At 41.3% G+C, this 25,207-nt stretch overlaps 2 protein-coding genes across 10 annotated transcripts in view; one reads left to right on the top strand and one right to left on the bottom strand.

The window, feature by feature from the left end:
- The window catches only part of FOCAD (focadhesin), a 313,853-nt gene that overhangs the window by 259,711 nt on the left and 28,935 nt on the right, over positions 1-25,207 (top strand). For all 9 annotated transcript variants that reach the window (XR_007146086.1, XM_047828975.1, XM_047828979.1 and 6 more), the window contains 6 exons: positions 1,241-1,360; positions 2,997-3,119; positions 3,589-3,666; positions 4,294-4,365; positions 6,150-6,252; positions 8,388-8,468. Coding sequence is in view for 8 of the 9 variants with exons in the window: in XM_047828975.1 (XP_047684931.1) it covers positions 1,241-1,360; positions 2,997-3,119; positions 3,589-3,666; positions 4,294-4,365; positions 6,150-6,252; positions 8,388-8,468 (577 nt within the window). In the remaining variant the exon portion in view is untranslated. The remainder of the gene's footprint in view (positions 1-1,240; positions 1,361-2,996; positions 3,120-3,588; positions 3,667-4,293; positions 4,366-6,149; positions 6,253-8,387; positions 8,469-25,207) is intronic.
- Positions 21,136-25,207, bottom strand: part of HACD4 (3-hydroxyacyl-CoA dehydratase 4) — a 76,402-nt gene continuing 72,330 nt past the window's right edge. The window contains exon 8 of the transcript XR_007146087.1: positions 21,136-21,324. The gene's annotated coding sequence lies outside the window, so the exon portion shown is untranslated. The remainder of the gene's footprint in view (positions 21,325-25,207) is intronic.

The following is a 25,207-nucleotide window of genomic DNA, read 5'->3' as shown; positions in this document are numbered from 1 at the left end:
GAAATAGCAGGATGTACAGGAATATGGACTGTTTTCACAAAATTAATATGTATCTCTAAATGCATAGAAAAATGTTGAAAGAACTCACACCATATTAACTGATGTGTTTTTCTTTAAGTAATAAGCTTGATTGCTCCTTTTCTTCTTTTTCCATGGCTCACTTGGAATTATGAGAATGAAAAGTTCTGGGTGTTTAACAGCGTCTTTGTAAAGGAGGGCTTCAAGAGGAAAGTGGGAGGCAGCAGGGAGGGGATGATGAACCGTGATGTGCAAAACTTGAGGCTCACGTAGATCGAGTGACCCGCCCCAAGTTACTTAGACCGGAAATGGTCGACTGGAGACATACACCTGAGTGTGCGTGCTCTCGACTCCCAGCATGCTTTTTTACTTATAATTAATTCATATGTTCGTTTACTTATCTATTCATTGATTTATTAAATTAGCACCCCAGTGCTCTGTGGGAAGTAGTATTACCTCTATTTTACACAATTTATGTGACCCTAAAAACCATGTGCCTGGTCCATTATGCCCCCCCACTCCTCCTAAAAGACAGTCTTAATGCAGCAGGGTTTTTGTTTCTTTTTTTTAATTTTTTTTTTTAACGTTTATTTAGTTTTGAGACAGAGAGAGAGCATGAACGGGGGAGGGCCAGAGAGAGAGGGAGACACAGAATCTGAAGCGGGCTCCAGGCTCTGAGCTGTCAGCACAGAGCCCGATGCGGGGCTGGAACTCACAGACCGTGAGATCATGACCTGAGCCGAAGTCGGACGCTTAACCGACTGAGCCACCCAGGCACCCCAATGCAGCAGGGTTTTAACTTCTTTGAATTTCCTCTCCTGCTTGGCCTTGGATCAGAGCACATGGCTATTAGAAGCTAGCGTTCACTGGGGATAAAAATCTGCCTCTGCTGTTGATTCATGCTGTGTCCTCCCATGAGATCATGATGGAACTTTTTGATTTTGAGTCCAAAGACCCGGGTTTGAATCTCGCCTCTGTCACTTGCAAGCTGTATGTAGTTGAGCCTCCAAGTCCGTACCTGTAAAGCAGGAATCGTGACACCCACCTCCTAACGTTGTTGGGACACGTGAATTGGGCAGTGGAACGGTGCCCGGTCTATGGTTGGTGTCCTTGAATGCAGTCCTTATCCCGGGGAGAAGTTTGGCAAAACATCGGTGTCAGCCGAATTGTGTTCTTTTGTTTGCACTCATGAAGAAACATTTTCCGCTGTCTTTTCGTCTAGGTCCTTGCCTATACCCTCAGCTGTGTATGCACATCAGCATTCAGTGCCGGAATCATTGAGGCTACCGAGGCTGAAGATATCATGAACAAGCTTCAGCTGTTGGTAGAAAACAACCAACAGGTTGGAATGCGTGCCGTGATTACAACTCTCTTGGGGTCTCCTGTTGCTGCTGAGTCCTAATTTTGACTAACTCAGAATTGGACTGTAGTAGGGCTTTTTTTTTTTTTTTTTTGTGCCCAGAACTAAAGAACTTCTAACTCTTCTCTCTTGTCACTGCTCTAGCCAACAGTCAGAAGTGTCTTTTTTTCTCTCCTTATGTTCTATGTTCTTTGGGTATGAAAGACTTTTCTCTCTCCCCATGTATTGTTCTATATTTATAAAATCTTAAAACATGTGGCTAGGGGAAGGTAAGGCTAGCGATAACAATTTGTAAAGATATAAATACATAGGGGACTCTGATAACATGGAACCTCAGCAAATTCAAAGCAGAGAACCCCTGTTCATGACCGGATACACATGTGACAGTTTAAATGCCTGCAAATTAAAGGGGCATCTGGGTACCTCAGTCAGTTGAGCTTCCAACCTCGGCTTAGGTCATGATCTCACAGTCCGTGGGCTCAAGCCACGTGTTGGACTCTGTGCTGACAGATCAGAGCCTAGAGCCTGCTTTGGATCCTCTGTCTCCCTCTCTCTCTCTGCCCCTCCCCCACTTGCTCTCTGCTCTCTGTCTCAAAAACAAACATTAAAAAAAATAAAAGAAACAAACAAACCTGCCAATTAAATTAAATACCCTTAAAATGTTCCCTCTGAAATATTATTCAGCCTTCAAAAGGAAGGAGGGTCGAACACATGCCACGGTGTGGGCGAATCTTGAGGACATTATGCTAAGTGAAATGGGCCAATCACAAAAAGAAAAATACTGTGTGATTCTACTTACACGAGATACTTTGAGTAGTCAAAAGCACTGAGACAGAAAGAAGAAAGGTAGTCGCCAGGGGCTTGGAGAGGGAGAATAGGATGTTCTTATTTAAGGGATATAACGTTGGAGTTTGCAGGATGAACGAGTTCTGGCAATGGATGGCGGTGACGGTGGCACAACAGTGTGAATATGTTTAATGCCACTGAACTTACACCGAAAAGTGGTTAAGACGGTAAATTTTATGTTATGTATATTTTTACGACAGTTAAATTGAAAAAAAAATGCTCCTTCCCCATTTGGATTTTTATAGGTTTCCCATGGTCTCGATTTTGGCCATCGTGGATTATTGCAGGATTTGCTGGTTATTAGCTAATATTGCATTGTTACTGTTTTACGGTCGTATGACTGCTCACTTAAATCCAGAATAGGTCTTGCAACGCCAAAACGTGGAGGTTTGCGTATGCTGTACTCGTTTCGGGACTTTCTCTCCTCTTGTTTGGGAGTTGACGTGGCTTGCATGATCTACCTTGGTATTTTCACCCTAATTCCTTCTGAAAATTTGGATCATTTGAGTCAAGTCTCGTAACAGTCCGGTCTTACTTTCCTAAAAGAAACCATTCACTGCAGCTGAATTCCCTAGTGAGACTGCAGTTTCTGTTGCAAACCAGAAGTCTTGATTTTTAAAAAAATCTGCAAATCTCTGATTTTCAGATGGCAGGAGAAGGTGTCAGTAGGAAAGGGAGCCCCTAGAAGTGCTTGGTTGCTGTCTATCGAGTTCCTGATCCGTTCCATTCTTCTTTTGTTTCCTTACCCTTTGTTTTTCCCTTGCTTATGCAGACGTCAGGTTTTGCCCTAGCGTTAGGAAACCTGGTTCACGGATTGTCTGTGTGTGGACACGGAAAAGCGGAGGACTTGGGCCACCGGCTGCTCCCTGCCTGGATCAGAATTGTCCTGACAGAGGTAGGAGGTCACGTCCTGCATGTTATTTTATATTTTTATAAAGGAAGAAAGAGCTATTTTATTAGGCCACTTATAGGTGCTGCTGAGGTACACAGCCCAACAGTAAAAGAATAGGCAATTTCAAACAAAAGAGATGCAGGAACTTTTAATCCCTTGTAAATGATCTATCCTGTCAACTATGACAGCTTTTTTTTTTTTTTTAAGAGGCTACTTTCTCAGTGTTTTCATTTTAAAGGCGCATTGGGGTTTTGAAAAATAAAAACCAACAAGAAGCTGCCTGTGATCTAATAACTTCAACCTATTACTTTATTCAAGTCTGCTGCCGTTTTTGGTTTAGGGATACGGGTTATGTTGACCCTAGAAATTTAGTACCATTTTGACCCGTATTTCTCTGTGATAGAATAGGTTTTTTTAGAATTGAAACCCAGGGGCCGTTTGCCTCTTGACATATCCCATGCTTTGTTTCCAGGGCACTCCGACAATGCTCTGCCTTGCAGCTCTTCATGGCATGGTGGCCTTGGTGGGCTCTGAAGGGGATGTAATGCAGGTAAAAACAACAAAAGAAGGGGAGGAATCTGAATGTGTACATAGCCACGGCAAGAGGAGCATGCCCAGTATCTCAGTATGCTAAGGACAGAATACATGGTCACAGTAATGGTTGTACTGGGCTTTTCAGTGCCTTGATGTATAGAAAATCGCTCTGGGTTAAGAATTTGTTGTTAGAGATTTGTTCCCTTTTTGTATCCGGTGTATAGGAATTAAACTTAGCTTATGTACTTTCCACAAAGTTCCCTGCTCGAGAAAAGTGACCAGATCGTCAGAAATTTAAGTCACCCATAAGAAACTCCGTTTTGTATCTGTGATGTTTAAGTTTCTATCTAGTATATTACGTCCACAGTAGACACATGTATGTTTCAGTTAACAAGTAATTCTAAGGAGCACCCGTGTTCGTACAGTGAAGGTGTGTTAAGTGAGTGCTACGGAACTGGTTCCAGGAAATCGATGATCAATACAGCTTGGGCCCTCCCCTCAAGGAGCCCATAGCTTTTGTTTTTGAGATGTAAAGATGCAATGGCAAATTATAGCATAGCTTAGAAGATGATAGCTCATACACTGCGAATACCATCGTTTACTTCTTGGGGAATGTTGGAGTGGGTATTTCTTTTTCTTTCAGCTGAAGGCAGAAGCCATCCAGACCTCTCATTTTCAAGCCAGACTTAATGAAGTCATTAAAACTGTAACTCAGGTGAGAAGAGGGATTTAAAATCCGTGGATGGGAAAATGGATACTCCCTTTTATTGCCTTTTTCTGATGATACAGACTTTTGCTTGAAACATGGGGAGATCTCTGGTCATTCACACTGAGTCCAAGCAGCGTTTGAGAGTGGCTTATGCCCCTGTGTTTGCCAACAAACACCCACTGCCTCTGGAGAAAAAGCGGTCGTGTTTGATCTAACTTGAGTTGGCATTGGTTTCCTTTAAAACTTAAAACCTGACCCTGCAAGGAGTGTTAGGTCCTAAGGACAAAGTAAAATGGAGGGTGACCAAAGGAAGGGCCCGTGTCGAAGTAGAATGGTCAAGAGGCACTAGTTCACATGTAACTGATAAAACTATTTGGGTAAATCACTGTCAGCATTCTTGGCTAGAGAACGAGTCTGTTCATCAGCTGAGAAATGATTTTATATTTTAAGATTTTTACTTTTAAAAATGTACTAATTTCATTGCCTCGAATGTGAAAGTACAGAATGAAAGAAGCTGAAAAAAATATCACTGATGGTCCTCACAACTCGAAGCAAGTGTTTGTAAAAATTGGTCATAAATCTTTTCAAGAATTCTTAGTTCCTTTGCATAATTGGCATTCTTAGTACATATAGAACTTTGTAGATGGCCTTTTCAAGTCGTCTTTTCATTTAGCATACTTTTTCTCATTATTGTAAAATACAGCTGATTATCACACCTACCACATAAACAAGTGTTAGTGATTCGTGCTTTTAAAAGCAACCATAAATCTGGGGCACCTGGATGGCTCGGTCCGTTGAGCGTCCGACTTCGGCGCAGGTCATGATCTCGCGGTTCATGAGTTCGAGCCCCGCGTCGGTCCCTGTGCTGACAGCTCGGAGCCTGGAGCCTGCTTCGGATTCTGTGTTTCCATCTCTCTGCCCCTCCCCACTCACGCTCTTGTCTCTCTCTCCTCCAAAAATAAACATTCAAAAAAAATTTTTTAAAGCAAACATAAATCTCTAAACAGAAGAAACTCTCTCAATGTATGAATACAATTCTCAAGAAAAGAATTATGCTGAAACTTAAGTTGCTCTACTTGGGAGAAAAACCGATAAATGAAAACTCTTACTGAACAAAATCCTTATGATGAGTGATAAAGCAGTAATAGAACATTACTTAGAGGACAAAATAACATCTCCTTCCATCCTTAAAGGTATTTTATTCTTAAATAACTAACACCTTTCTTTTTTTTTTCCCCCACTCTTGGGACTTTTTTTCCTTTTTAAAAATATTCCTTTGAGGGGCGCCTGGGTGGCTCAGTCGGTTGAGCGTCCGACTTCAGCTCAGGTCACGATCTCACGGTTCGTGAGTTCGAGCCCCGCGTCAGGCTCTGGGCTGATGGCTCAGAGCCTAGAGCCTGCTTCCAATTCTGTGTCTCCCTCTCTCTCTGCCCCTCCCCCATTCATGCTCTGTCTCTCTCTGTCTCAAAAAATAAACATTAAAAAAAATTTTTTTAAATAAAAAAAAAAATATTCCTTTGAGACCAGCTGACTCGGTGAAACCTGAGACCACCAATGCTACCTCCTATCATGTTTGACTGATTGATTCGTTAATTCAGCAATAGTTGTTGATCAGCTGTATGTCCAGGGTTTAGAAGACTACGCATGTGACCTTACAACTTGTCATAGAGCTTGTCATTACCAGACAAGCTACCACCTCGTTAAAGATAAACGACTTTCTATGAGTGACCTTTTATTAAGTGGAGTTTGGATCTTGCCCGATCATTGCACTGTCACGTTTCCATCCATAGGTCATCAGCGTGTCTGGAGTGATTGGTCTTCAGTCAAATGCGCTCTGGCTTCTGGGCCATCTTCATCTGTCTACTCTGTCCTCGAGTCAAAGCAGGACCTCCGGTAAGGCTGGGCTCTTAGAACACTGGAGCTGGAAGGAGGGATTGCTGACTGGAGGCCATGTACTTTGTTAAGAGCATTAATCTTTGCAGCCACCGTAAGTGGTGGGTGTTACCATCCCTATTTTTCATCGGGAGAGAATGCTCTGTGGAGAGGCTTCCTGGCTTGCTCAGGATCACGTGGCCGTAAGTTGTAGACGCAGCTGACCTGCCATCGCTTGGCTTCCCCAGCCCAGGCTTTCGTCCTTCTTCCTCTCTGCCTCCCTCAGAGAGGAGATTAGACATTCAGCCTGACCCCGTATTTCACAAAGCAAGCTGAGGCTTAGAAAGATTACGTGACTTCCAAGTGGCGTTAGCGTGGTGACAAATCTAGGGAGTAGGCACCAGGTCCTGGAGGCTTGGAAGAGAGTTCTTTTTATTTTTACTTTATGGAGTTACACTTTGCATAATACTCCAGTTTCACTGAAAGCCTCTTCGTATATGACTGGATTTCTTCTGGCCCCTGTTTTTAAGAAAATAGTGGGGTAAGTGCATTCAAAGGTGTGTATGTACTTGGCCTTGAAATTGAAATCCTAGCTCTTAACATAACAAGAGTTTTTTTTTTTTTCCTTTGCTATTTCCATATTTTGGAGAAAAGCAGTAAAAAATATTTGCAGTTCTCACCTGCCTAATGTATGTTTGCACTTGGAGGTTTTCCGAGGAAGGCATCACTGCACTACACGGGGACCTAAATCTGCTCTTTGCTCTTTATAGAATTTTGACCCCCTGGCTCTCTTGGACCCAGGCCAGAGAGGTTTAGCTACCAAAGATTTCTCATTAAAACCTAGTTTCGCGTATCCCCTGACAGGGAGTCTGCGGACAGCATCACCGTGAACATGTAGCACTGTAATTACTGTTTCCCTCGCTTTCAATCACTCCTTAGCTATAGAAATAGGACATGGTTCTGCAGCGCTCCCAATATAATGAACTCGAGACAGCCGGAAGCTGTCATGTTAAATGGGGAAAAAAGAAAAAAAAAAAAAACAAAAACTTAGTCATAGGGGAAACCTTAGCTAATGCTGGTTTTGAAGGGCAGTGTTCTCATAATGCCCTGGTAAAATAGCAAGTTTCCGTCGGCCTTTTGCTTTCTCACATAGACTTTTAATTGTTACGTTATGGGTTACGTGCTCTGGCCCACATATACTCAAGTCAGGTGGCAGTGAATCATCTTCTACCCGGGTTCTTTGAAACGAAATGACTGTGTGTCTGGAAAAGTACAGCGGCATGTTCCTGTTGGAATTTTCCAGTCGAGCCATTCGTTGCGGTGAAAACCATCTCATGAAACAATTATGGGGGATGGGGAGGAAAAGAATCTAGGAAACTCCCCAGACTCAACCAGCATAAAAGTCACTGCTTCACTGTTCCAGGTCAGCAGCCACATCTGGTTATTCGCACGTGTTGGTCACTTAGAGGTCCCTGCTTTATGAAGTAAGAGACGGGCCGCTGTTATTACCGATGGTTGTATTTCCATGGTTCATATATCTGATTCTGAATGTCCTGAAGTTGCTCCTAGCATGGCAGTCTCAGCCTCGAAGCCCAGCAGACTCCTTGCTGACGCTGAGGCTAACTGGACAGGGCTCATTGATGTGAACATGTGGAAAAGATATATATTTTTTAATGTTTCTTTATTTTTGAGAGAGAGTGGAAGTGCAGGAGGGGCAGCGAGAGAGGGAGACAGAGGATCTGAAATGGGCTCTGTGCTGACAGCATCGAGCCCAGCACGGGGCTTGAGCTCATGAACCGTGAGATCATGACCTGAGCTGAAGGTGGACGCTCAACTGACTGAGCCACCCGGGCGCCCCTGGAAAGGATTTTTTTTTTTTTTAACCACATCAGTAAAGTTTTCATCCCCTGTGATTTTTCAGTCTCTATTAGGTTTACCACCCATTTTAGATTTGCTTGTGTAGCCTAAGTGATTACTTCAAGGCCAGTCACTTAATCTAATAGAATTAGTTGCAACCACAGAGTATTGTGCTGAGATTAATGGCATAAACATCTCCGCTTTATCTCTAGGTTGATATGGCAGCATGAGATCATTATCTTTCCTTCATTAGTCCCACCGAGTTCACTGGTTAATTCGATCATTTTCTGTCTCCACAGTTCCTACCGACTATAGCTATTTGCCCGAGAGCAGTTTTATTAGAGCAGCCATTGGCTTCTTCATTACAGGAGGAAAAAAAGGCAAGTGAGCATGGTTCTCGAATTTTATCACTCTTTCTATGCAGTGGGTTTGTGTGCCCTGAGCCTGCTTCTATAGAATTAATAACAAATCTGAAGGAGTGGCTATTTTCCTCTGCGAGACCATCTTTGCAACAGAAATGACCAGGAGACCAACTCCGCTAAGGTGGTATGTAAACATACACTCTGTGTAATCGTATTTGACCTTGGGGGTTGTGGGGGTGGGGTGGGGGGGAGCAGGGAATCTGTGAAGACCTTAAACTTTCATTTGGCTTTTTCAAAAATATGAATGTACATTTCCTTTCTTGTCGATTTCGAATGGGTGTGACCATAAAAGAGGAAACACACCTGGGACCTGACTAGGAAGTACGCCTTCTCCCTGAACCTTGAATGATCAGCCTTTGTTGTTGGGATCACTGGCTCTAGTTCCTCATTTTAGCGTGTGTTCTTTTTCTCTGCAAACATTTGTTCTTTTGTGATTTTTTTTTTTATGTGTATTTATTTGGAGAGAAGGAGTGTGCATGCGTATGGGGGAGGGACAGAGAGAGAGAGGGGGAGAGAGAATCCCAAGCAGGCTCTGTGCCGTCAGCGTGGAGCCCAGTGTAGGGCTGGATCCCGCAAAGACCTGAGCCCAAATCAAGAGTCGGATGTTTAACCGGCTGAACCACCCAGGTGCCTTGTCCCGTTGTGGTCCTTTATTGCTGCCACCCACATTAGAGCACAAGCAACCTGAAGACAGAGATTGAGTGCCTTTTTAAAAAATGTTTATTTCATTTATTTTGAGAGAGAACGAGTAGGGGAGGGACAGAGAGGGAGAGAAAGAGGGAATCCCAAACAAGTTACACTCTGTCAGCACAGAGCCCATCGTGGGGTTTAATCTCACAAACCATAGAACATGACCTGAGCCATAATCAAGAGTCAGACACCTAACCCACTGAGGCGCTCCAAGTGCCTTCTGTTTTTGACTGAAGTCAGAATAATGCCATATAAGTCTTAAAAATAAATGCTCTTTACTGATACACATACTCTTCAATGCTGTGAGAGAAAATGTATCTCACTAGAAAATATCTCGGCTTAGGAAACCGTTTCATTGAGGTAATATTCTTTCATTGATACTATTTGCTACTTTCTCTTTTGCCCCGCCTGGTTAGGTCATTCTGGGCAAAACCATTCCAATTTTAGGGGAAAAAAAAGTTTTTAAATTCAAACGAAGAAATCTGGAGGAAGCGAGTTTGATTAATGAAGGTCAGGGAAGAGTAAAATCTTACTGTTGGAAAGGACATTAAAGGTCATGTCGTCTGATTTCCCACCGGGTACAGTAATCCCAGGAGTTGCCAGAATTCAACTGGCTTCATAGTTCAGAGATAAATTCCTTTGCTTCCTCGAGTTCAAGAGATTGTACTATTATTTTAGGGTCATGAGTTAGTCTAACTGCTTTTGTATACCCTTATGAAAAATAGATAAATAGTTATGTCGTTGTACATAATATATTTGGATATAGTCATGTAATATATTACGCGTAATGTAGAGTTCACTGTTTATATCGTCATAAACTAAGTCTCTTTATATTAGATCTCATAATAGAGATGTCTTCATTAGTAAGAAATTGAATTCTTACTAAAGGAGCGTCTAAATTTCCATGGCTAGAATAATTTTTGGAATACATATTTTGGCTCATTTTTCTTAGTTTGCTCCCTGGTATCTTATAAAAATTTTAAATGATGATGATGTGAGGTATTTCCATGAGAAATAAAATAAAAATTTGTAAGATAAAATGACAGATACTCCTTTTCTAGTGAATAAAATGTCATGTTGACTCCCCAGATCCATATTTCTTAGCAGACACGAATTTTCTCTGAATCCTGTGGGAAATTCTTGGTCAAACATAACATTTCTGTGTTACACAGTCAAGGCACAACAGGAAATATTCTGCTCTAAAATTGAAAAATCAGGTGGAGCTGGCATCAGTGACGTGATTTGTAATCTTGCTGAAAGCTATTTTCAGACAGATAAATGAAGTATTAAAAATGCCATGCTACCAATCAGATTTTGGGCATTTTCAGGTTGTGGGAGAGGGCTGCCTTCTTGTCAGGTTTGCTGACTAGATTCAGAGGAAAATCTATTCAGCCTTACACATTACTAACGATGACCCCAGAGGAGTGGGGGCCGTGGGAGGCTGACCTCCGCCTCCGAAGCCCATTTACAAAAACAAAACCAGACCCTGCTCTATGGGTCTAAATGGGGTGGCCAAATGCGGAGGTGTGCATGCAAACGAGTGTTTTTTTCTTCAATATGCCCAGCTCATTTGAATTTTAATAACTCCCTTCTGAAGCAGCTTTTGAGTTTAAATGTCTGGATGTCACTCACTAGAGCCCAGTGGGGCTGCTGATAGGAAGGATGACGACTTTGGTGAGCTCTTTTGAGGACGAAATGGCTTTAGAGAATAAAAATCATGCGTGGCACAGGCCGGAGAGAGGAGACTTTAGGGATGGCCTGGCTTCATTGTCTCTGTATGCTATTTAATAACTCCTGAGAGGAAGAAAAATGTGATGAGTTATCCCTGATCCACACTTATGCCAGGATGAGATTGGGCACCATCAATTTTAGCCAATCAAATTTGAGATAATGAATATATTCATCTGTTTTCATTCCTTTTTTTTTTTTTTTTGAAGGCTTTTCTCCCTTTTCTTTTAATGTTTACTTATTCTTGAGAGAGACAGAATGCGAGCGAGGGAGGGGCAGAGAGAGAGGGGGACACAGAATCTGAAGCAGGCTCCAGGCTCTGAGCTGTCAGCACACAGCCTGACGCGGGGCTCAAACCCACGAACTGTGAGATCATGACCTGAGCCAAAGTCAGTTGTTTAACCGACTGAGCCACGCAGGCGCCCCTATTAATCTGTTTTCTAATGCTCAGGGCTTTTCTCACCTTGGATCCTCACTTTAATATTCATATGATAGTACACACGAGATGTTGATAACATCCATTCCTTCATACAGGCCTAAATTTGAAAACCAAAACTACAAAGTGCTTCCAGTTTTTCAGAGCTTCAGTTAATAGTTTCGAATGTAACTGTTTTTTTGTTTGTTTTTTTTCTGCTCTGTAACACTGTAACATTCTCCTTTCTTCCCTAATAGCCCTGACACCCTCATAGCAGATGTCATGATCATTATTATGTATTATTTATTCCTACGGACATTTCTTAACTATGCTAGGTTTAAAATTTACTCAGAATCTAATTCATCCTATCATGGAATTATTTTTTTCCCCTTAAGGGACTCTAAATTTTGACTCTGATTTTTGCTACTTTTCTATTCTTTTTTTTTCCTGACTTCTGATCTTTGCTTTTTCTCAGTCTCCTAGCCATGTTCAGATTTCACCAAGGTTGTATCTGTTTCTTTTATAAAACACTTAAAATGTATTAGAAGTACTTAAGAAAAGTAATGATTCATTTTTGCTGCTAACACCACATATTTCTACCTAATAATTTAGGATTATTTTTCTTATCATTCTCTTCCTGGGGAATTCGACTAGCTTTCTAAGCTTGTATTTTTCTGTTAGGCTTTAAAGTTCACAGTAAGAAGTATTATTTGCGGAAAGTTATTTAAATCCTTTTAATAAAGTCAAGATGAATGGCATTTCCTTTTTTTTTAAATTTTTTTAAATGTTTGGTTATTTTTGAGAGAGAGAGAGAGAGACAGAGTGTGAGCAGGGGAGGGGCAGAGAGAGAGAGAGACATAGGATTCGAAGCAGGTTCCAGGCTCTGAGCTGCTAGAAGAGAGTCCAGTGGGGGGGCGGGGGGGGGGGGCTCGAACTCACAAACTGTGAGATCATGACCTGAGCTGAAGTCAGACACTTAACCAGCTGAGCCACCCAGGCGCCCCTGGCATTTCCTTCTTGATAGGAATTCATTGGTCAGTGATCTATGTGCATAAGTACGGGGTTCTTAAATGAACTGTAGATAGACATATTCTCAGTTGATCATTTTGAACCAGCAGAAGATATATAACCATCAGATATATAATTTTGAACCAGCAGAAGATGTAATTATATGATGAGTCTAGTCAAAAGCAGGATTAGTAAACTCTGGGTGTAGAATAAACAATATGGGAAAGCTGTCCTATTTTTCTGATGAAATTACGGAGTTGATTACCGAGATTGTGTTAAAGCATTTTAGTTTAGTGAGAGTTTACCTGTACAGATCTTTTAACAAGTATTATTAAAAATGAATACTTGTATATAACACTAAGTTCAAAAATGGTATAAGGAAGAAAAAAGAATCTCCTATAATCTCACCACCCAGAGATAGCCACAATAGATATTCTACCTTACGTCCATCTAGATGTGTGTGCATTATGTGATATTGAATCATAACATGTATATTATTTTGTTGCCTTCTAATTTTTTAAAAATTTACTGACTTCTCATGTAAATGGACAAAATCACCACCTATCTCCTCCAGAAAGAAGCTTGCGAGAAGATGTGAAAAGAATCCTTGCATTTGTTCCCGGGATGTGTTTTGGGAGTGTTTGATTGCTATTTTTGATTGTAAACACCATCAAAAATATTTGGAAGGAGAAACGTCACCAATTGCCCCATGACTTTCTAACCACTGTTATCATTTTTGAATTTTACTTTTTAATTTGTTTTTATGCACACATAATTTTTGCATACTTCCCAGTGTACGTATGCTTTGAATCTTTTAACTTCTATTATTGACAATTTCCCTGCGTTTCGTATATCTCCACAATTATCACTTTTAAATGACTGTAGAGGATTCGATCGAGTTGATGGATCATAATTATTTTAGCCATTTATCTATTGGTCATCTGAAAAATTGCCATTATGGAGAACATCTTTATGTCGCTCTTCTGCATAAAGGTTTTCCTTGGCTTCTTTGTTCTTCAAAAGGGTTGTACCAGGTTTGGGTACCTCAGCCCTGGACGCATGTGCAAAGCAGGAGATCACAACAGAGGTTAAAGGCATGGGGGTCAGGCTGCCAGAGCTCACACACTGCTTTACTGTGTAATTTCAGACAAGCTGCTTACGTCCCTAAGCCTCAATTACTTCTGTAAAGTGGAGAGAATAATTGAATCTTTATAGAGTTTTGATAAACATTATGAGTTTATGAGTCACTTTATGTAACAGTGCTTAGAAAACAAAATAAAGGGGTGCCTGCGTGGCTCAGCCAGGTATGCATCCGACTTTGGCTCAGGTCATGATCTCACGGTTCGTGAGTTCGAGCCCCGCGTTGGGCTCTGTGCTGACAGCTCGGCGCCTGGAGCCTGCGTCGGATTCTGTGTCTGTCTCTCTGCCCCTCCCCTACTCGCCCTCTGTCTCTCTCTCAAATATAAAAACGTAAGAAAACAATTAAAAAAAAAATAAAAAGTAAAGAGGAAACCCTTTCTAGCTATCATATTACAAAGCAAACCAATATATAGATAAACATGATTACAATAAAAAATCCATCAAGTATAAAATCATACCTTGGCACTGCTTTAATTAACCTTTCATTTCCAGAAGGAATGAACATTTTTGCATATATTTACTGTCCAAGAAGTTTATTTTTTTTTAAGTTTATTATTATTTTTTTTAATGAGACAGAGGGAGGGGGAGAGAATCCCAAGCAGGCTCCACGCTATAAGCGCAGAGCCAGATGCAGGGCTTGATCTCACAAATCGTGAGATCATGACCTAAGTCAAGATCAGGAATCAGATGCTTAACCAACTGAGCCACCCAGGTGCTCCCAAGGTTTACGTTTTAATTAAATTTTAGAACACTTATTTTTTTAAATGTGTGCTTTTTTTTTTTTCTTTAAAGTAAGCTCTACACCCACTGTGGGGCTGGAACTCACAACCCTCAGATCAAGAGTCACATGCTCTACTGATGGAGCCAGCCAGGCGCCCCCAAAATTTGTACCTTTTTTTCTTTTTGTTTTAAAGTAATTCCAAACTTACAAAAAAGTGAAAACTGCCAGAGAACCCTATTCAAGTTTCAGCAACTGTCCAAATGATGTCTTTAGCAGAAAAAGAGTTTAATCCGGAATATCACACTGCACTTAGTCTGTCCCACCTCCAGTCTCCTTCAATCTAGAACACTTCTCCAGTCATCATTTGCCTTTCAAGACTTGAAAGTATTTTAAAATTAGCAGCCAGTGATTTTACTTAATTTTTTTATTTTTAAAGTTTTTTTTTTTTTAGATTTTAATTTTTTAAGGTTTATTTCTGAGACAAAGACAGAGTGAGAGCGGCAGAGGGGCAGAGAGAGAGGGAGACACAGAATCGGAAGCAGGCTCCAGGTTCTGAGCTGGCAGCACAGAGCCTGATGTGGGGCTCGAACTCACAAACTGTGAGATCGTGACCTGAGCGGAAGTCGGCTGCTTAAACGACTGAGCCGCCAGGTGCCCCAGCAGCCAGTTATTTTATAGAACACTCGGCTGTTTGGATCTGCCGATTTGCCTGCGGTTGCTCACGTGAGGGTAGGTCAGTCATCCTTGGCAGGAATATCACAGACGTGGAGCGTTGCTCCTCTCACGGCATCCCACCGGGGGCACATGGTTTCTGCGCTGAGGATGTTGATTTTGATCTCTTGGCTAAGGTGCTATGTTCCAGGCCTCTCCACTAGTAAGTCCTCCTTTTCCTTTATCATCAGTAAATATTCTTTGTGGAGCTGTTTTGAGACTTTAGGATTATCCGGTTTTTCATCCTGCTTTTGCCCATGAGTTTCATTGCCCATGAATGTTTTCTTGCCTGAATTATTCCTATGATGTTTGCCAAAAGGTGATTCTTTTTTAATTTTTTTTTTAATCTTTTTTTTTTTGAGAGAGAGAGAGACAGCGTGTGAGCAGGGGAGGGGCAGAGAGAGAGGGAGACACAGAATCCGAAGCAGGCTCCAGGCTCTGAGCTGTCAGCATAGAGCCTGACGTGGGGCTCGAACTCACGAACTGTGAGATCATGACCTGAGCCGAAGTCAGACACTCAACCGACTGAGCCACCCAGGCACCCCTGCCAAAAGGTGATTCTTAAAATTCCCTCATTCCATTTATGTTTTTCAGTAGGCATTCTATAAGGAAGAGCTGCCATGTCCCTCCCTCTCTCTCACTCTCTCTTAGTATGGACTACTAAAATTTTACTTCGTGTAATTGTTACTCAGTTATTCATTATTTCATCCTTCATATTGTTCCATAGTGAGAGCCTCTTTACATTGGCTTTGTGTCCTTTTGACATGGCCCCATCATTCTGTGAGTACTTTGGTTGGTTGTGGCACAAGACATTCTAGGCTCATCTTGTATTCATCTTCAGTCCCGTAATAGCCGGGTAGGTCAGGTTCCTTTCATTGGGGAATGTTACTTATTTATTTTTTTGTTTGCTTGTTTATTTTTGAGACAGAGCAAATGGAGAAGGGGCGGAGAGAGAGGGAGACGGAAACCCAAGCAGGCTCCGCACCATCAGCACAGATCCCAACGCTCATGGGCTTGAACCACCCACAGTGGTTCCCTGTGCTGCTCAGGCACGCCGGGAACAATACTTAGAAGCAAAGATCTGGGCACAAATTCTCCTTGGTACTAGAGAAATCCCTGCTCTCAGGCTCTTTCAGTGGACAGTTAGGAAATAGACTCTCTCTCTCTCTCTCTCTCTCTCTCTCTCTCTCTCTCTCGCTCTGTCTCTCATGTCTATATACATTTCTAGAGCTATATATATTGAAAGTCATGAGTTCATAATATCTCCAATTCCAATTAACATCACACATTCATTCTCCTTTTCCCTCTTTGCGTATTTGTAACTTTCTTCTCGGACGGTAGTAAGAAGCCTGGTTCCATTATTCTCCACATATCTGCTCATTTTTGGAGTCCCCGTTTGAAGACAACCTGCCGTTCCCGCTGGGCCAGAGCCCTGTGGAAGTCGCCTTTCTCTCTCAGGTCCTGATTGCCACTGGGTGGCCACCCTGCTTGGTGGCCTTCCTGGGGCTAAGGGGCCCAGGGACGTTTTTGTTCCTGATAACTCTGAACGTCGTGAAAGTACTGTTCACAACATCCTCCCAACTCTTAGTATCTGACTGACCGATCAGAATTATCACCTGTTTCCAACTACCATTTTGATTTTAGAGTCGTTTCTGGCAAGGGACCAAGCATCTCCTCGTCTCCACAAATAAGCCATGCTGTAAATATCTCTATCGTTGTTTCCTAAGGACTTTCATCTGGAAAAATCCTCGCCATCCTTTCCATCTTGGTTTAAACATCCTTTCTTCAGTGGGGGAAGAGGGGGGATTTGTGACATTTCCAGACTGGTTTAGGTTTCTTAGGTTACACTTTCTGATATGTGGTTCGTAGTACTTTACGTCTGAGCCATTATTTTCTTCATTATTTGTGGTTCTTTGTTTCAAGTCTGTCTTTCCCATTAGACTGTAATTTCCTCAAGGGCAGGAGGAACATCCGTGTTTTATCCTCAATGCTTAGAACACAGTACTTGGCATTTACTAGTGTTCAAACACTTGTTGATCTGCAGCTCTGAGTGTGCGTGCGTGTGTGTGTGTGTGTGTGTGTGTGTGTGTGTGTGTGTATTGGATAATTCTACGCTAAGTTGCTTTTAAACAGCACTGAAGATGGAGAAAGCGAAGTCATGCCCACACTACACAAGCGACATGCTGTGGTGGGCAAGAGACAAGCACCGGCTGTCAGCCTACTACTTACTACCAGACTTGCCCTGGAGGGTTTACACATGTGCGTCGTGGCATTGAGATGTGATCCCCTGTGTAGCCAAAGTATGTGTGATAATGGGTCCTGTTGTAATGCATTATGTTCGGATATGCCATTTATATCAAGGTCCTTTGAGGCTGTCAACTGGATGAGAGATTTAAAGCAAGTTTGTATCTGGATTTTCAAACATCTGGATCCCATTAACAAGTACCGTTAGGCCTTCTCAGTTCCAAAGCCATTGTCTATAAAGCATTCCACACTTTCCTTTTATCTAAGGCACTTGCCTAAAAGACAAAGCACTGCAAGGAGGGAGCTAATCATTCCCGTCACTTGGCTTTGGGTTCCTGTGTCCGACGCTGAAGATCTCCGGGGAAGGGGCCACGTGACTCTCTTCTCCCATCGTGGGACTCCCTCTCTTTCCATGCCTCCCCCCGCACGAGCGAAACTGCCAAGTGTTTCCTCCATTCCTAACAGTTACTATAATTCCTTTCATTCCGGTCATGTCAGAATTAGTTCCCTGTAAATACAGCGGAAAATTTTGTGTGATTCTGGTTATGCTACTCAGTAGCGATGCTTTGCCCTTTTAAAAGCGGAAGATTTATTGTGTCATAGCACTTACTTGATTTTCAGCCCTGGGTTCCGTGTTACAGGTTCTTCTTGTCTCTGACACTTGCTGTGTATCAGGTCAATACGGAAGCAACATGCAAAATGGATAGTAAAGTGCCATTATTAACGCAGGCTCTGTTCTCCTGTCAAGGGAGAGCTCGTTGTCTAAACAATAAAACATGGTGCGTGTGTGTGCGTGTGAGTGTGCGCGTGAGTGTGCGCGCGTGTGTGTGTGTGTGTGTGTGTGTGTGTGTGTGTGTGTGTGTGAGAAAATGGTCATATTTCACACTGGGTGCTAGTATTAGAGGACAGGGTGAATGCCTTCCCTGGTTCCCTAGATCCTCTGGAAACTGCAAAATTTCTGTAGTGAATTCTGTAGAAGGACCTGGAATAACATCTTATGTAATTTTGAAAACTCTCGATCTGAGAAAAAAATGTAAAGGAATCTGCTTGTGAATTAATGATTTCCAAAATAGATTTGGATTCATGTCCTTAATAGGAGAGAAAAGCAGTTCTATGCACAGATACTTACTGAACCGTCTGCCAGCCCATCAAGCCATTTCTAAGATTCACACACCAGAATTACCCCAAAAATGTGGCTTAAATTTTTCTGGGGGTGTGTGAAACCAAAGACTCCAATTTGCTGCCTATATCGTATAGGGACAGTCACCTGCTGTGTGTAATCAGTAGACAGTTATGTAAATAGCCAACCAGTTGATTCCTATCACAGCGTTTTTATTTTGATCATACCTGATTTTGCCTTGTCTATCTATCCTCTTACTCGAATATAAGCTCCACTAGTGAAGGAATCTATTCTGTCGTGTTGAATACTCTCTTCACTGTCTGGAACAGTGCCTGGAACCTGCTAGATACTCAGTGACTGAATGATTTTTTTTATGAATATGTTTATTTATTTATCTATTTATCTATGTATGTATTTATTTATTTGTTAGAAATTCTCTTTGTAATAGCAGTGGTAGATTCCCTGACTCCCTGCACTCCTCGTATTCCATCTTAAGATGGAATAGACGGAGCGCCTGGGTGGTGCAGTCGGTTAAGCGTCCCACTTCAGCCAGGTCACGATCTCGTGGTCCGGGAGTTCGAGCCCCGCGTCAGGCTCTGGGCTGATGGCTCGGAGCCTGGAGCCTGTTTCCGATTCTGTGTCTCCCTCTCTCTCTGCCCCTCCCCCGTTCATGCTCTGTCTCTCTCTGTCCCAAAAATAAAAAATAAAAAAACGTTGAAAAAAAAATTTTTTTTAAAGATGGAATAGAAATAAAGCTTCAGTTACTGGTAACACAGCTTAGAAGAGTATTGAACTTTAACATTTTCAAAAAGCTAAACCGTGTTCGTTGGAGGGGAGAGAAACATCACTGGGAGGTACACTTCTAGTTTTACGTTTCTAACTTGGCAGAGGCTTGGGTCCGGGGGTAGATTAATTGGTGGCTAGCCTGAGAAAACATGCTGATTGTTGAAATGGCTCTAGCTGGAAATAAGAGTGTCCAACATCAGGAAAGGCCTGGGTTGTAAGTGTGGCTTTACTTGGTCAATATACGAATCGTATGTGAAACTGTGAGAGCAAGCGGAGGCAGGCAGAGAGACTCAGCCGAGAGAAACCCGGAAGCGTAGGGAAGCATTTATTTCAAGAATGAGGGCATGATACAGTTGTATGTGGGAAAGTATGACATGAAAGATTGGAAGAAGTGTCCTTGCATATGGCATTTAGAGAGCAATCGAAATCTTTGCAAGGGCAGTTCAAGTGGCACGAGGACCGGGAGCCGACACGGATAGCAGGCACTGAGCCTTTCTGTCACTCTTCCTTCCAGGGGCTGCACAGTGTCAATCTCTGTCATGGATTCTGCGTTTTTTCTCTCCAGACTGCTTCATCTATTTCTATGCTTCTTGGGCTTTGTTCTTTTAATTTTTTTTTTTTTTTTTTTTTTTTTTGTAAAACAGAACAAAATTGACAGTTCTAACCACTTTGAAGTCTACAATTGCGTGGCATTTAATGTATTCTTAGCGTTGTGCCACCGTCACCGCTATCTGGTTCTAGAACATTTTCATCACCCCAAAAGGAAATCTTGTACCCGTTGAGCAGTTGGTCCCCCATCATTCCCCGTTTCCCCCAGCCTCCAGCTACCCCTAATCTACGTTCTGTCCCTATGGATGTGCCTGTCCCATAAGTTTTATTTAAATGAAACCGTATGCTGTACGGCTGAAAGAATGTGGCTGCATTCTTTCACTTTGCATAACGTCTTCAGGGTTCATCCATGTAGTGGTAAGCATCAGTATTTCACTGCTCTTTATGGCTGAATAATAGTCCATTCTATGGATATGCGTTGTTTCTGTTTTTTTTGTTTTTTTTTTTTAATTTTTTTTTTTCAACGTTTATTTATTTTTGGGACAGAGAGAGACAGAGCATGAACGGGGGAGGGGCAGAGAGAGGGAGACACAGAATCGGAAACTGGCTCCAGGCTCCGAGCCATCAGCCCAGAGCCCGACGCGGGGCTTGAACTCCCGGACCGCGAGATCGTGACCTGGCTGAAGTCGGACGCTTAACCGACTGCGCCACCCAGGCGCCCCTCTGTTTTGTTTTTTAATCCGTTCATCAGTTGATGGACATTTGGATTGTTTCTGCCTTTTGGCTTTTATGAGTGGTCCTGCTATGAAGACTTGTGTCCAAGTCAGTGTTTGAACACCTGTTTTAAGTTATTTGGGGTATCTATCTATAAGAGGAATTTTTAGGTCTTATAGTAATTCTGTGTAATTTTTCGAGAATCTGCAAAACTGTGTTTCCACAGTGACCGCACCTTTTTATATGCCTACCAGCAATGTATGAGGGTTCCAATTTCTCTACATCCTTGCCAGCACTTGCCCTTCTCCATCACCATCATCATTTTCTTCCTGTTGAGTGTGAAGCGACATCATTTGGTTTTGATTTGAATTTCCCGAATACCTAATGGTGCGGGAGCATCTTTTCCAGTGCTTGTTAGCCATTTGTAGCATCTCTTCCTTGGAGAATTATCTCTTCAAGTCTTTGGACCATTTTAAAAATTAGATTCTCTTTTTGTTTTGGAGTTTTGTTTTTTTTTTAATTTTTTCTAACGTTTATTCATTTTTGAGAGACGGCGAGAGACAGAGCATGAGCGGGGCAGGGGCAGAGAGAGGGAGACACAGAATCCGAAGCAGGCTCCAGGCTCCGAGCTGTCCGCACAGAGCCCAACGCGGGGCTCGAACCCACGAACCGTGAGGTCATGACCTGAGCCGAAGCTGAGGTTTAACCAACTGAGTTACCCAGGCACCCCTGGTTTTTGAGTTGTAAAAGTTGTATATTCTGGATATTAGACCCTTATCAGATGTGTGAGTTGGAAATATTTTGTTGTGTTAGGTTGTCTTCACTTTGTCAATAATATCCTTTGATGCTGTTTTGATTATTGTAGCTCTGTAGTAAATTTTGAAATTGGTATGTATGAGTTCTTCAGATTTTTCTTTTTCAAGATTGTTTTGGCTGTTAGGAGTCCCTTAACAATTCAATGTGAATTTGAGGACCAACTTTTCCATTTCTGCAAAAAAAAAAAAAAAAAAAAAGAGCCATTGAAATTTGGTAGGGATTATGCCAAATCTGTAGATACCTTTGGATAGTATTACGTATTCCAGTCCATGAACCTAAGGTATCTTTCCCCTTATGTATATTTTTAATTTCTTTCTGCAATGTTTGTATTGTTTGGTGTATGTGTCTTTCACCTCAGTTAAATTTTTTTTTAATTTTTTTTAACGTTTATTTATTTTTGAGACAGAGAGAGACAGAGCATGAACGGGGGGGGGGGGGGGGGTCAGAGAGAGAGGGAGACACAGAATCGGAAGCAGGCTCCAGGCTCTGAGCCATCAGCCCAGAGCTGACGCAGGGCTCGAACTCACGGACCGCGAGATCGTGACCTGAGCCAAAGTTGGACGCTCAACCGACTGAGCCACCCAGGCGCTCCAACCTCAGTTAAATTTAATCCTAGGTATTTTATTCTTTTGGACACCATTGCAAGTGGAATTGTTTCTTAATTTCCTTTTTGGATTATTCATTCCTGAGATACAGAAACACAACTAAATTTTGTGTGTTGATTTTACCCCCAGCAACTTTACTGAACTGTTTTCTATACGTAGAATCATGTCATCTGTAAATACAGGTAGTTTTACTTCTTTCCAATTTGTATGCCTTTTATTTCTTTTTCTTTCCTAATGGCTTTGGCCAGAATGTGCAATACAAAATGGTGAATGTGGGCATTCTGGTCTTGTTCTCTATTGTAAAGGAAAAGCTTTTAGTCTTTTACCGTTGAATATAATGTTCACTGTGTATTTTTTACGAATGCCCTTTATCACATTAAGATGATTCCATCCTATTCCTAACTTTTGGAGTATTTTTATCATGAAAAGCTGTTGGACTTTATCAAAAGCTTTCTGTGTCACTTGAGATTATCATGTGTTTTCCCCCCTTCATTCTATTAATGTGGTAAATTGCATTGATTTATTTTCTTATGTTGAATGACGCTTGCATTCTTAGCATAAATCTTGTGTGGTCATTATGAATAATCCTTTTAATATACCGTTGGATTCAGTTTGCCAGTGTTATAGTGAGAGTTTTCACATCTATATTCATAACAAATACTCATCTGTAGTTTTTTGGTTTTTTGTGTTTCTTTTTTTTTTTTTTTTTTTTTTTTTTTTGTTAAATGTTTGTTGTGGTTTCTTTGCCTTTGGTGTTAGGTTAAGGCTGGTCTCATAGAATGAGTTAAGTGCAGTTGAGGAGTGCCTAGGAGGCTCAGTTGAGCATCTGAGTCTTGATTTCAGCTCGGGTCACAATCTCACAGTTCGTGGGTTCAAGCCTCATGTTGGGCCCTGCACTGCCAGTGAGGAGCCTGCTTGGGATTCTCTCTCTGCCCCGTGTCCCCCCCCCCCCACACACACACACTCTCTCTCTCTCTCTCTCTCTCTCTCAAAATAAATAAATAAACTTTTAAAAAAGTGCAGTTGACCTTTGAACAACACGGGTTTGAACTGCACATGTCTACTTATATGCAGATTTTTTTCATTAAATACAGTACAGTACTGTAAGTGTATTTTCTCTTTTCCGTAATTTTCTTAACATTTTCTTTTCTCTAGCTTAATATACAAAATATGTATTAATCAACTGTTCATGTTATTGGTAAGACTTTCCATCAACAGTAAGCTATTAGTAGTTAAATTTGGGGAGGAGGCCAGAAATTATATGTGGATTTTTGGCTGCAAAAGCGTTAGCACCTTTAACCCCTGTGTTGTTCAAGAATTAACTATATTCCCTCCTCTGCTGCTTTTCTTGGGAAGGAATTGAGGATTGATGGTAATTCTTTAAGTGTTTGGTAGAATTCACCAGTGAAATCATCTGGTCCTAGACTTTTCTTTGTTGGGGCTTTTTGTTTCTTTTTCTTTTCTTTTTTTAATGCTTATTCATTTTTGAGAGAGAGAGCAGGGGAGGGGTCGAGAGAGAGGGAGACACAGAATCGGAAGCAGGCTCCAGGCTCTGAGCTGTCAGCACAGAGCCCGATGTGGGGCTTGAACTCACAAACCACGAGATCATGACCTGAGGTGAAGTCAGATGCCTAACCGACTGAGCCACTCAGGCGCCCAGGAGCTTTTTGTTTCTATCTCTTTCCTGGTCATAGGACTGTTTGCATTTTCTGTTTTTTCTCGAATCAGTTTTAGTAACTTGTGTGTTTCTAGGATTTTGTCTGTTTCATCTAGATTATCTAATTTGCTGGCACACAGTTTCTCATAGTTTCCTGTTATAATTCTTTTTGTTTCTACAAGGTAGGTAGAAATGTCTTCACTTTTATTTCTGATTTTAGGTATTTCCATTTTCCTTTCCAGTCTGTATAACTTTTATTTCCTTTCCTTATCTTCTTGCATAAGCTAGCACTTTTAATATAATATTGGAAAGGAGTGATGAGAGGAGACATCTTGACTTGTTTCTGATCTTAGTGAAAAAAGCTTCTATTTTTAACTATGAAGTATGATGTCAGCCTAGAGTTTTTTGGGGAATCTCTATTCCTAGTTTGCTGAGAGTTTTTTGTCATGAATGGGTGTTGGATTTTGTCAGATGCTTTTTCTGCGTCTATTGATATTGTTTGTGTGATTTTCTTTGTTGGCGATTACTGATGTGATGGGTTATATCAGTCTATTTTTGAATGGTGAGCCAGCCTTGCATATCTGGAATAAACCTCACTTGGTCATAGTTTATAATTCTCTTTATACATTGTTAGATTTATTTTGCTAATATTTTGTTAAGGATTTCTGCATCTGTGTTCATGAGAGATATCGGTCTGGAGGTTTCTTGTTTTATCTTGGTCTAGTTTAGTATTAGGGCAATGCTATCCTCAGAATAAGTTAGGAGTATTCCCTGTGCTTCTGTTTTCTGAAAGAGAAATTAGTATAATTAGTATACGGAAGAATTAGTGTAATTTCTTCCTTAAATAGTTGGTATAATTCGGTGAACCCACCTGGGCTTGATACGATCCATCTTGGAAGGTTATTAATTTTTTTTAATGTATAATTTTTTTAAAGCATATGTTCAATAGTGTTATGTTTATTCACATTATTGTGAAACCAATCTTTTTCATCATGCAGAACTGAAATTCTATACCCATTAAATAATACCCTTTCTCCCTCCCCATAATCTCCGGTAGACACTATTCTATTTCCTGGTTTGGGGTTGGTTTTTTTTTTTTAAGTTTATTGATTTATTTTGAGAGAGAGAGAGAGAGAGAGAGAGAGAGAGAGAGAGAGAGAATCGCAAGCAGGTTTTGCACTGTCAGGTTGGAGCCCGATGCAGGGCTCGAACTCACGAACCGCAAGGTCATGACCTGAGCCTAAACCAAGAGTCAGACACTTAACTGACTGAGCCACCCTATTTTCTGTTTCTATTAACATTGACTACTTAGGTCCCTGATATAAATGGAATCATACGGTATTTGTTTTGTTGTGACTGAGCTATTTCACTTAGCATAGTGTCTTCAAGATTCATTTATGCTATAATGTCTGACAGGATTTCCTTACTTTTTAATGTTGAAACTAATTTGTATATATATGGTATACAGATTGTGAGTGTTCCACAAGACGAGCAAACATTTCTAAGAAATTTCCACTTGATAAACAAGCAATGTCTTGCCATGTGAGTAGTACGTGATGCTGAAAGTCACATGATCACAACGGAGACAGTGATTCTTGAAATTCACTTTGATATACAAGTGCTTTGGATTATAAGCATGTTTCCTGAATGGACTATGCTTGCAAACTAAGGTTTTACTGTATGTGTATATACATATATATGTATATACACACATATGTACACGCATATGTATTTTGCTTATGTACATATAAGCACATTTTGCTTATCCATTTACCCATTGATTGATATTTGGG

The sequence above is a fragment of the Prionailurus viverrinus genome, chromosome D4 (genome assembly GCF_022837055.1).
Source record: "Prionailurus viverrinus isolate Anna chromosome D4, UM_Priviv_1.0, whole genome shotgun sequence".
In the NCBI taxonomy this organism is placed as follows: Eukaryota; Metazoa; Chordata; class Mammalia; order Carnivora; family Felidae; genus Prionailurus; species Prionailurus viverrinus.
The sequence above is the reverse complement of the archived record's forward strand: the minus strand, read 5'-3'. Positions and strand labels throughout refer to the sequence as shown.